Source organism: Paramisgurnus dabryanus, chromosome 15 (assembly GCF_030506205.2).
Source record: "Paramisgurnus dabryanus chromosome 15, PD_genome_1.1, whole genome shotgun sequence".
Classification (NCBI taxonomy): Eukaryota; Metazoa; Chordata; class Actinopteri; order Cypriniformes; family Cobitidae; genus Paramisgurnus; species Paramisgurnus dabryanus.
In genome coordinates this window covers 20,858,458-20,870,848 of record NC_133351.1, presented here as the reverse complement: position 1 = coordinate 20,870,848, position 12,391 = coordinate 20,858,458, and the positions used below count along the sequence as shown (strand labels likewise).

At 37.4% G+C, this 12,391-nt stretch overlaps 2 protein-coding genes across 7 annotated transcripts in view; one reads left to right on the top strand and one right to left on the bottom strand.

The window, feature by feature from the left end:
• dgkg (diacylglycerol kinase, gamma) overlaps positions 1–12,391 on the top strand; it is a 145,144-nt gene that overhangs the window by 34,471 nt on the left and 98,282 nt on the right. For all 3 annotated transcript variants that reach the window (XM_065251459.2, XM_065251458.2, XM_065251460.2), the window contains exon 2: positions 10,506–10,868. In XM_065251459.2, coding sequence (XP_065107531.1) covers positions 10,808–10,868 — 61 coding nt within the window. In that variant the 5' untranslated portion in view covers positions 10,506–10,807. The remainder of the gene's footprint in view (positions 1–10,505; positions 10,869–12,391) is intronic.
• LOC135733150 (uncharacterized) lies at positions 1,874–9,095 on the bottom strand. 4 transcript variants are annotated; one of them, XM_065251455.2, is made up of 10 exons: positions 8,989–9,095; positions 8,737–8,860; positions 7,960–8,055; positions 7,653–7,827; positions 6,341–6,930; positions 5,970–6,149; positions 5,443–5,583; positions 5,119–5,173; positions 4,799–4,952; positions 1,874–2,699 (listed from the first exon to the last, which is right to left on the bottom strand). In XM_065251455.2, exons 2-10 carry the CDS (start codon positions 8,761–8,763, stop codon positions 2,552–2,554), a joined length of 1,566 nt encoding a protein of 521 aa, XP_065107527.1. In that variant the 5' UTR covers positions 8,764–8,860; positions 8,989–9,095; the 3' UTR covers positions 1,874–2,551. The 4 variants fall into 4 exon arrangements, with proteins under 4 accessions (XP_065107527.1, XP_065107528.1, XP_065107529.1 ...); XM_065251456.2 differs by having other exon boundaries at positions 7,653–7,823; positions 8,737–9,035; XM_065251457.2 differs by lacking the exons at positions 8,737–8,860; positions 8,989–9,095 and having other exon boundaries at positions 7,653–7,823; positions 7,960–8,711.

The following is a 12,391-nucleotide window of genomic DNA, read 5'->3' as shown; positions in this document are numbered from 1 at the left end:
GTTAACGATTTAGGACAAATATGATGTTATTTAATGTTAAACTATTTGAGTTCCGCGGCAGGAATTTCAGAAGCGTCTGTGTTGTTGTGATGACGCATGCAGCGTGACTGGTGAACACAGAGCGGTGTTGCCAGATTGGGTGTTTTTTCCGCTACACATTAAGGCCTGTTTACAGTGTGTTTTAGTCGGGTTTTCGCCTGGAAGAATATACAGATCTGGCACCCTATTGAACGACGTTAAACTGAGAGAGCGTGCCGTTCACAGGCACCAGAATGAATGAGTTCACAGTAACGTTTATTAGGCAGCAGTACACGTTCGCCCAAAATATGAACGAGTTTGTATATTAAAATATAAATATTCTTATTTTGCCTTTTCACGGACCACCTGCAGTACCCTCACGGACCACTAGTGGTCCGCGGACCACAGTTTGGGAATGGCCGCTCTAATCAACATGGGTGTGGACAAAAATACATGCTTTAAAGTGTATGCTTACACCAGCCATTGTTTTGTATATGAATTTTCCTTTCAGAAAACCCTTTTCTTTGTCCATTTTTGTTTGCTGCTGCATCTGCCGATATTTGGACATATTTTTATTATCAACACCTAAGCACCGCAAGAACACACATTAATCTTTTTTGGTCTAGTAATATTTTTTAAACTTTAATTGAAACAACTTTATAATGAGTAAAGCAACTTTATGCAATTTATTTATTAATATTAAGGAAGGAATTAAATACTGGTTTTGCCATTAATTGCCTATGTTATCTACAATCTTTTCCTGGATTAATAAGAAGCAGTATTTACCTCATTACAATTTTTTTTTAAATTAATAGAATATTGCATAAATATTATGCAAAATCAATGTCAATTTAGCTTTAATAATTGTTTTTATGTTTTTCAGTTACTATAATTGTATATGTTAAATATCGGCTTTATATTGGACAATCGACCACATTGCTTTTTTAATATCGGCTATAAAAAAACATATTGGTCATCCACAGACAAATAAAGCTATCTAGTAAAATACATATGAGTGGCATGAGATTGTGTTGGTATTTTGCGTACCTTGCAATCAAAACTCCTTCTTTCCTACTATATAATAGGTGAAAATTTGTCTGCGAATAGCATTTTCAAACCTCAGTATTGTAAAAAAAATCTCAGTATGCATTAACTGGGCACTTTTCTATCCCATGAAGCCTATTAAAAGTGAATAAATTACAAATACCAAAAATCTACAAACCGGGTGGATCTTTTGAAGTTAAATGAATGTAGAATCTTATTGTTTTACAACTAACAAAGTCTAAATACCATAAATTATGATGAACAAAATAGTGCTTTTGTCAATGCAAAATAACCAATTGTCCAAGAAATGCAATATATCTGCACTGTTAAAAAAAGTTCCGTTAAAAAACGGAAAAAGTGCTGGTAATTAATTACCAGCACTTTTTCCATTATTGTACGGGCACTTCCGTAAACCTTAAAACGGATATTTCTGTAGATTTACTGGTCTTTTTCTTTACCATTTACGGACATTTCCGTCAAACCTAAAATGGAAAATTCCGTATTTTCCGTACATTTTTCCGTTATTGTACGGACAATTACGTAAACCCTATAACAGATATTTCCGTAGATTTACCTGTCTTTTTCTTAACCATTTACTGACACTTCCATCAAACCTAAAATGGAATATTCCGTATTATTAAAGTACTCAATCCGTACCATTTACGGACACAAATCCTAAATTTTTTATTTCCGTACAGTTCTCTATACCGTTTATCATCAATAAAGCACAAATGTAGAATCACAACAATTCTTTATTTATTTTAACAGCTGCTGATGCTTTAAAGTGATTGCACTTTTTGTAGTGAATGTATTGCAATATTTACATTACAACCACTAAAACATTCAGAACATCACCTTCACATTCAGAGCAATTTTACATACATAAACCAGCTGTTCTCTTAAAGAACTACAGCCATGTCCTTTAACAGGGAGCTGCCAAATCTAGCAACTTTTTAGCACCCACAGGCTGACAGGCATTAATAACAAATGGATTTGTTAAAGACATTGACAAAATAACAATAAATAACAATAAAACTGCCAGCATTGCTGTTGCTGTCTCACCTGTCAGTGCAAAATGAGGAGCCCCCTCCAGGAGGATGCAGAAACCTACACCTCCAACTCCACATATCACACCGACAGGCAGAGCTCTGCAACCAGTGTCTGACCTTTCTACAAAAAACAAGTAGAACATTAGAAGTATTACATTATATAAATTTTCTATAAAACATCAGTGCAGCAGCAATAACAATCATAACCTTATAAGGATGACTCTGTGCAACATGCCATAAAGAGATTTCTGTAAAACAGACAAAGGCAAAGCTCTACCTGGAATGACAAATATCGCCCACCTTCCCTCCCCCTTAACATGGGGGATTTGAAACTGCAGCATGTGTGTTGTGGGCATCTAGTTAAAACATCTGAACTCACATAATACTATAAAAATTGTACATACAGTCCAAAAAGGTATTTTCTGAGCTTTGAGAACAGCTCAAATGGCCCACTCAGAGTCCTTCTGCTGGCATTCAAATTCCTTCAGCTGAGAAACCAGCTTGCACACCTGTGGAAGTATGAAGTGCTGTTTCTTCCCTTTCTTCTCTGCCTTGGAGCCTCGCTCAGGATTGATCCCAAAGAAAACTCTGAGAAAAAATAATAAGAATAGTGAGATGCAGACAAAGTTTGCACGTGTTGTGTGGCTTGACAGGAGTGGAACAGTTCTATAAAATCATACATTTGTTTTCTTCAATATGCCCCTATGTGTGAACCTCTCTATCATTCTAGTTGACCATCTGTCTAGTACCCAATGTTATTGTGGTGCTGGTGCCAGTGGCTAAGCTTATCTCTTCCTTTGTCTTTTCAAGACACATGCATTCACACTGCGCATATAAAGAAATGTTTGCAAGGGCGAGAAGTCTGCTTATCACCAAGACATGACAGCATGCAACCTCAACATGTGTGCAGGGATATTGCAGGGATTAGAGACTATTAACAATTATAAAGTTTACTAATTATTTAGTTAATCGCAAATTCTTGTAATATGCTCACGACTTGCGAATGTAATGCTCAGTTAATGATCTGAAATGAACCTTGATGACGTATGCAGCCTGCAAATGCGACCTCCGGGGGATGCAGCTTTCTGTTTGACCCTTTTATAGCGCATGCATTATATTTGTCTTTTACTGCGTTTGCTTTTTTGTTTGGGTTTTCAATACTGTTCGTTTGGGAACTCGTGTGAAGTCTGAGACGCGTTATGTTTGTATGTTAATCAGTGTCAGATGAGAAGTCTCAGCAGATTAACCCTCACACAGAGTGTACATGATTTAATGTCGGCAGGCATTTGTTATAATACATACATAATGCTTTTTATTTGTAGGGCACAAATGTAATGTGTTTGTTAAAGGTGCAGTGTGTAAATTTTAGCGGCATCTAGTGGTGAGGTTGTGAATTGCAACCAACGGCTCAGTCCACTGCTCACCTCTTGATTTTGAAACACATAGAGAAGCTACAGTAGCCGCCACCGGACAAACATGTCATCGTTGGAGACAACTTAGTAAAAAAGTTTGTCCGTTAAGGGCTTCTATAGAAACATGGCTGCACAAAATGGCGGCTTCCATGTAAGGGGACCCTCTGTGTATGTAGATAAAACATCTAACTCTAAGGCAATAAACACATAACGGTTCATTATTAGATGTCTTTAAACACCCCTGATAATTTAGTTTTGTATATTATTTTGCATTTCTGTCAAGAGATCCTTCTAAAAATTACACACTGCACCTTTAATGTTGTTTAATGTAACTTGGTTTTAATACTTTATTTGAACCAATTATTATTGCATCTTCGTTATTATTTAATAATTTAATATTATTTAATAATTTTAAATGCTACTGCTCACTTGGGTCTATTTTTATTACCCCAAAATAACAAATCACTTCATTATCAGTTAGCAAAATAATTGTTAAGGCCAGTCCTTGATTAGTTAAAACATTTAAAAATAATGTGATTTCAGTTTCTTATTCATTTATTTTATCATTGAGGCTTTCTTAAAAAGTTTTAAAAATATCGTCTCGTTCTCGTGAACCCAATCTCGTGTTTCGTCTCGTCTCATGGATTAAGAGTCTCGTCACACCCCTAATCAAAGTATTAACATTTGGGCATGAATCCAGCATGTATTATTTTTTAAATGAATATGTTTAGACTTTACTTCTGGAGGGGGTCCCTGGAACAACATATTTTTAGGTTTGAGTCTGCAGCCAAATACATTTCAGTTTGTGTGTCTTTGACATGAAAAGGTTTGACCACCACTGACATAACCTGGTCTCAGGTGCTAATGGTTTTAAAGAGATAGCTCAAACGAATTTTGTCTCAAGAATCCATTCCAAGAAAAATATGTTTTTGCTCAATTTTCCAACTAGAATCATGTTATGTTTGTTTTGTTTTTGATTGACCTCGGACACCATGTAAAGCAAAAAGCATGTTACCTGCCATTTTAAAAAATATGAAACATTTATTCCAACAATAGTCTTCAACGGGAAGCTACAAAATCTACGAACAAATCCATATTCAGGGGGATCATAAGCAAATAACAGCTGATCTAAAAGCTCACAGCATGTGGCGACACATTTTGAGCCTGTACATCTCAGACAAAGGGGTTTGGTGTAGATTGACAAAAAGCAGGTCGGATGCAGAAAGGCATGGAAAAGTCACATTTACAAAGTATTTCCAAACAATGAGTGCTTACCTTTGCATGAATTCGAGAGTAAAAGCCATCTCCGGTGGGTATTGGATGTTGCAGACATAAAACATGGAGAAGACGTAGCTCAAAGCCACAATGGGAGAGGTGATGTGGTCATTGACAAGTAACCCATCAAGAGCAATCTTGAATTGCTGGTCACCTTTAACACATATAAAAAAAAGATAAAGAAAAAAAATAACAATTCTGAGCACCATGTAAAAAAAATCCTATATTTTAAGGCAAGGAAAACATTTCTTTGATAAATACGACAAAACAACAGCTTATAAAACAGCTCGCTGAGATACAAAAAATATTTAACTACAAACCTCTGACTAGGATGCATGGGGTCACTGGGAGTTCGACTTCAGGATCTGCAGAGATCTGTTTTGGTGACAGACATAACACATGAATTAATGTTTCTAGTGCACACAAACCTGCTGGCAAATTGACTATCTGCTAGTGTCTTCATAAGACAGAGGTAGCCATTAAGCACAGACATTAATGTAAATAGTTTATAGAGAGAGAGTTTATAGAGAATATTAGCAGCACAATTAGGGGAATCTATACTTCATATACTGTGATTGGTTACTTGGTTCACCACTGGATGCAAATAATTATCTTGCACATAGTTTAAAATTTACAACATCTACCTCTTTTTTGTCGAAGAGTTTGTAAGAGTCTTCCTTGAAGTATTTTGCAATGCCACAGATGAGCTGTATTGGACCTTCGCCCGTCTTCATCCCTTTTGAGTCAAGGAAGTCATTGATCCCCTTTTCTTTTTTGGAAAGTTCCTGTTCAAGGTTCAAGGTGTTAATTTTGTACAGGTACATAAGACTAACACTCATTTTTGTTTGGTCTCCAAATAAATGCAGCTATGGAGAGAAATTTGAACACAAAAAAACAAAATTCGAATTATTTCCTTTTTTATTGCAACCTGTTCTGTTTTGATCTCAAATGTTCTGCTTTTTTGGTTGCCACTTCCTGATTTTTGGTCTCAAATCTATTCTATTTGATTGTTCATCCAATTTATTCTATTTGATTGATTGCCAGTTTATCTTTTTTTTGGTCTCAACTCTCTTTTTGGTTGCAAATCTTTTTTTTGATTGATTAATAAAGACAAAATTCTCTCCATATGGAGCAGCACAGCACAATCATAATAATAACAGTAACAACACACCTGTGCCAGCTTGTTTTGTACAGAGAAGCCAAGGAGTTTAGATGCATGATCAAACAGGTGAGGAACTTCAAACAGGAACGGCCACTCCTCCTTTACAACGCCAATAAAGGTATCAGCATCGTTGAGGATTTCACGCTGAATGGGATATGTTTCGGTCATCAATTTTCTAACAGATGACTCCTTAAGATATAAGGCAGTTAGTCAAACAGTCGAACAGTTATTCAAACTAACCAATTAAAATAATAAAACAGGATATAAATTTCAATAGACTATGGGCGTAGTGATGTCAGACGATCTACAATTTCACAATGTGTCCTACAATTTCACGTGTCCTTACAACACAAGAAAATAATGGATGATTGCAGACCCACCTGAAGATCCTGGGTTTGAAAGGCACGTTTCAAGTCATCTCGTTTAGACAGCAGGTCTTCTCTACACACAGTCCCCTCAATGATTGGATCCCACGCCACACATCCATACTGATCTGAATTCCTGGGCCTTTTCTTTGTTGAATTTTCACCCCCTGCTCGCCTCTTCAGTGAGCTTTGTGGCCTCTTCATATTTTCAATTCTGTGTTCCAGCTGACGAAATAGAGTTTCAGAACCATCTTTTGCAAAAGGTTTGTTTCCAAACGGCTCTGTCAGCTTGAAGGAGGCAGGATATTGTCCTACAATCATACTGGCGAGTTCCCTCAGCTTTTGTCTACCAGGTCTTCCTGGGTGTTTGTGGAGGTAATCTTCAGCGACGATCCGAACCATCTCTCGTCTGTCTTTCCCCATTATGTACTTCTTTTCACGCAAGTCATCCATGACTTTTGAGGGAAATTTGTGCCATGGAACAGAATATGTGTCTTGGGATGGGGAGTTGGCTGTCTCAGGTGGTGTTGAAGGCAGCTGAAACCTATGTGGCTCAGGTGTTGATGAGGGGCCAGGCCTGGTAAACTGCGGTGGAGCTTGTGAATCTATGGATGACATGACACACATCTCCATAAATTAAACACATCACGATTGTTACGAATCAATTAATACATTGGTCCTTAATGTCCAGTATGGGTCCACCAGGAATACAAATGGACCTAATTATGAAAACCAATTATAGGGTACCCAGGTGAAAAAGTAGTACACTTTCATAATATACTTAAAGTGCTTTATTTTCGCACACTAATTTTGTACTTAATAAACTAAAAGTTCATCTTTAGTGCTTCTTAAGATGTTCTTAAGATTATCTAAGTGTACTTCACTGTGCTATTTTGAGACACCATAAATTTGAACTAAAATGCACTTTTAACATACTATCTCTGTATTAAAAAATGTACTCATTTAACACTTGTATTAAACTTGAACCCAAATTTCAAACAAAGATGCGTTTAAGTTTGCTACAAGTGGTACCTAAATACATTTTTTAATACATTTTTAGCACATTTTAGTTCATATTTATGGTGTCTCAAAATAGCACAGTGAAGTACACTTGGATGTTCTTAAGATTATCTTAAGAAGTACTAAAGAAGAATTTTTAGTATATTAAGTACAAAATTAGTGCATGAAAATAAAGCCTTTTAAGTAGACTATGGAAGTGTACTTCTTTTTCACCATGTACAGCTGATGGCAACCTTTTTTTGCATTTTTTGAATAAACCTTTTTAGTCTCAGAAAACTTGCATTAAAACAGAGGGGCAAAAACTCACCTGATTCCAATGCTTTGACAGCTCTGACGAATCTTTTGCACTGAATAAATGGCAGAGTGTCTTTAATGTCCTCCGGGTCAACAAGGCTCAGGTCATCTACAGAGAGAACTCCTAATTCCTCCAGTTTAGCCATCAGTGTATCCATCTGATCACTACTAAGCGATGGCATTGCTTTCTTGTCAACATGTTTAAGAGATTAAATTTGCCAAGTGAAGGATGGACAGAATCAGAACAGAATCAGAACAGAATCAATATGAAAACAATAAATTCAGATCAGCACAGTGAAGCACATTCACTTTTCAGATACCTTCAAATGAGCAATCTGCTTTGGGCTGCATGGGCCACTCTCTTTGGGCAGCAATGTTTTCCTCACTGCTTGTTTCACTTTAGGGAATGGAAAGTCCTATAATACACAGGGGAAATCTGATTCTACTTAATCATCACCCCTTTTAATTATTGCCATTCTCAGTAGTATGGTAACGTAACACAGCGAGCTAAAACAATACACACACACGTGGCTAATTTACATACACACACACGTGGCTAATTTACATACACAAAACGTATGGGCTAACATTAGCTGGGCAAACGGGCCATCGTCCACCCACGCTTCAAAATAACGCAAAACGCACACATTCAAATGTTACAATGAAACACACACGGCTACCAACTGACTATCGAGACCAAATTTCATGTACGAGGAACAAAAAATTTGCTTTTGACCTACTTACGAAGCGCAGGCGGCGGGCTAATGCTAGCGGAGCTAGCAGCAAACGTCCACTCACGCTTCAAAATTACGCGAAACGCACATATTCAGATGTCGACATGAAATAAACACGGCTACCAACTGACTATCGAGACCAAATTTCATGTACGAGGAATAAAAAATTGGCTTTTGACGTACTTATGAAGCGCATGCGGCGGGCTAATGCTAGCGCAGCTAGCAGCAAACGTCCACTCACGCTTCAAAATACGCGAAACACACACATTCAGATGTCGACATGAAACACACACACGACTACCAACTGCCTATCGAGACCAACTTAATGTATGAGGGGGAACAAAAAATGGGCTTTTGACGTACCTGGTACATAGGAAGCGCAGCCGACATGCCAATGCTAACGCAGCTAGCAGCAGCAAAGGTCCCGTGCTCAGCTGCGAGCCACTACCCTGGCCTGTATAGCGCCGGTTGGAATGCTGTTAGAAACCTTCGAGACAAAATTAACCAACTAATAATTTGATGAAATGAACAAAAACGTGATTATCATGTGTTAAACTTAATATATTTTGTTTGAGAGGTGGCACTCCATTCCTATTCTCATTACACACAACCAACCTGTTTACAACTTTCCACGTGACTCGCAGAACTTCAGGCTGGCACTGACCGCGCTGAGTGTAATGGCGTCGGAAAATTCTGGCTGGGGGAGAAAAATCTACCCATACTGCCTTGCGCAACAGCACACTTTCCGTATTTCGCAAAACGGAGCGAATCCGTAGCAAATTCACGGTAAAGGGACCCCTAAATTTACGGATTTTTTTAACAGTGTGAATCAGCAGTAACAACATAAACAAGCGGCTTTCGTGGTCATCACGTAACTTCCTGTAAACTTCGCTAATAATAAAACAAACCGCTGTCCTTTTATAGTAGTTTATTTATATAACAAGCAAAATAAACAACACATAGATTACCTCGGAAACCAAACATTTGTTGTTTTTGACGAGGTATTTGTTTAAGAGTTCAGTTTAGCAACTAGTCAGACCAATTAACAAACAGCAACCGGAAGGAAAATTCTGACCAGACACACAATCGCATGACCGCACATGCGTCCGATGAAACCGTCGATACATAAAGCAAGAGTGTGCTTTCCTTGAGCATTCTTGTAGCTTGATAGAGCACTATTGTAGATTAGCAGCACATACAGTAGGATCAGGGTACACACATAAAATGTATAGCTTGTATAAGTATCTTCCAAATGCATAAATGTAAATGTGTATTCTACATTTACATAAATGTTTTTACTCTAGAGTCTAGATGAAATTCCTCTACATTTGAAAATTGACTTGTATTCTGCATAGACAAGCACAATTTAAGACATTACTGCCTATGGCAATATGTACCTTTGTGAAAGCAAGATCTCATATACTTACCAGCATGAATAATAAATACGGACATAGACTGTGTGTAGAAAATAACTTTTTCCTATATAAGAAAACAGTGCAAAAAAAATGCGAGACACCCTTTTTACTTCCCACTTGTGTAATAAATAAAGATTTTGTTCTTATTTATTCTTTTTTTCTCATAACTTTATTTTTTTTATATATAACTTTATATAATTTTTTATAAAACTCAGCTGAAGTAATTTTTAGTGCTTAACTGTTTATCATCCTACACAATGTAAAGAAATTAATGTGAAAATACAACCTTGATATATTTAGTAAGGTCATGTCAAAGGCTGAAATCAAAGTAAAACTAATGACTGAAATGACATTTTCGTGCTCTTAATCTTATAATTAGATTATTTTCTATACAGTCGCATGTACAAAATACTGTACATTATGTGCATTATGAATCCGGCATAAGAGAGTACGCAAAAAATATTGTAATTTTTGTAAGAAAATTTGGAATCACTGGCCTATATTATATAAAGATCAGACTTACTTGTTTAATAGATTAATACCTGTACAATGTTGAGACTTAGATTACTGTAATTGAGTTGTGATTTGTGTTTCATTAGTATAACCATTGTCTAAAAACACTTATGCATGACATGATGCAGTGTAGGCAATAATCTCTGATCTGGTGTCAGCTGCGAGACATCACTAATACTGTTTTAATTTTCTCTCTCTCTCTAGGTCACATAGGTCATCGGCTGAACTTGCTGTGATCTTCCGTGTGCACCTGTCACCTCCCCATTGCAGAGCTCTTCAAATCACGATTCCTGCCAGTGACGCGGCAAGCACCTCACCTTTGCTATCCCCTCATCCTTCCGTCCCTTCTTTGTTTTGCCGCTCCGTACCGGGGACGCCTTTTTGCCATCTGGTCTTAAGGAAAGGAGCTATGATCATGCCAGATATCATCGTCTCCATCTCATACTTCACCTGTGGATAATCATCTTCATCCCTCCCTACTCGCCGTAAGCGCTCTGACCAATGAAATGGGAGACTGGGTGTGTCTGAGCCCAGCCGAGTTCACGCAGCTGCAGCAGTACAGTGAGTGTGAGTATCTGAACAACAACCCTCATCTCTGACCTCAAACTAGTCTTGCATAGCCAAGACTAAATGCCGTAAGGTTTGGTTTACAATGAAGCTTATTTTGGGCAAGAACACCCACTTACACTGGAAATTTTACCTCACACCAACTGGCTGGTTGATTGGCATTGATTTTTGTTGCTGTTTGGTGCAAGAACGGATGGGTGGATTCATCGGTCCATTTAGCTGGTGCTTGAGTTGCTCTTTGCTAAATATACCTGTCAATTCATCTGTTTAAAGCAAAGTTTCACTCAAAATAATATTTAGGAAGATGTTCAAACATTTTGAGGTTCACCCTCTGGACTAGGAAGCAGTGTTGGGAATGTAGGCTACAGTATATTGACATAATATATCAATATGCTGCTTGTGCTCTCTGAGTCTCTATTGATTAGCGACGTTTAATGCAGTTATTGATGCAGACCACTTTAAAAGCTAAACAGACATGTGAGTTATTTTAATATAGGATATTAAAAAGTTATGCGTTTGCTTATAAATGTACATCATTTTTTACAAGGGAATTGTGATTTGACAGTTTTAGGGAGGGTGGGATGTTTATGCTGTATTGATTTGATGATAAAGGTGAAATCTGATGCTAAGCCGGGATCAGGTATTAATTTAGCGAATGTCTATTATTACATTGTCTTCCAGTAATTCTGATGTTAAAGCGCTGGTTTTAGCATCACATATTCATGGACATAGTCAGGAGGTTACTTCATCTGGTCAGCAGGGACCTGAGTGTTTGTCTTATCTGCTACATTAAACCGGAGGGTAACCTCTGTTTGGTTTAGTTTGTGTTAAGGTAGCTGACTTGGCTAAATCATTGACTTTTTCAACAGAAATATTTTGGTTAAAATATACAGTGTAATTTTAGTACATTTAAAGGGATAGTTTGCTCATTTACTCACCCTCAAATGTGTATAAAGTACTTTGTTTTGCTGAACACAAAGGAAAATATTTAGAAAAACGTTAATACCCAAACAGATCAACGCTATCTTAGGGGAATTCGTACATATTTTATGAGTTGGCTAATTCGTATTAATTCATACAACCACATTCGTAAGTTTTTGTACAATTTGCTTTGACACCTGTGTCGTTGGGGTTAGGGGCGGGGTTAGGTGTTGGGTTTCGTTGTTGTTGTTTTTTCATGAGAATCATACGTTTTTGCACAATTAACTTCGTATGAATTCATACGATTTAGCCAACTTGTAAAATATGTATGAATTCACGTAAGATCAGGCTAAACAGATCATCAGGGGCACGATCAGTGGTGGCCAGTGACTTCTTTTTTCGAGGACGCACAATGCGAAGTTCGTCACAACATGTATGTAGCCCGTCGTGTGTGGTCGTTATTTCAAAATATGTGTTTTGTGGATCAAGTGATCCTGTGTGCATCACGTGTTTTGTCAAAATAAATGCCAGCTGCAGTCGCGTCTAAAGGGTTTATGATAAAAGAGACATTCGCGTTTGCCAGATACTCGCATAATCTAATG

Excerpts from the sequence above, each read along its gene's own strand:
- LOC135733150 (XM_065251455.2), bottom strand. The coding sequence starts at position 8,763 with ATGTCGGCTGCGCTTCCTATGTACCAG. Across the intron at positions 6,931-7,652 it reads TGTCAAAGCATTGGAATCAG|ATTCACAAGCTCCACCGCAG; the intron begins GTGAGTTTTTGC and ends TGTCATCCATAG. Across the intron at positions 2,700-4,798 it reads ACTCTCGAATTCATGCAAAG|AGTTTTCTTTGGGATCAATC; the intron begins GTAAGCACTCAT and ends ATTTTTTCTCAG.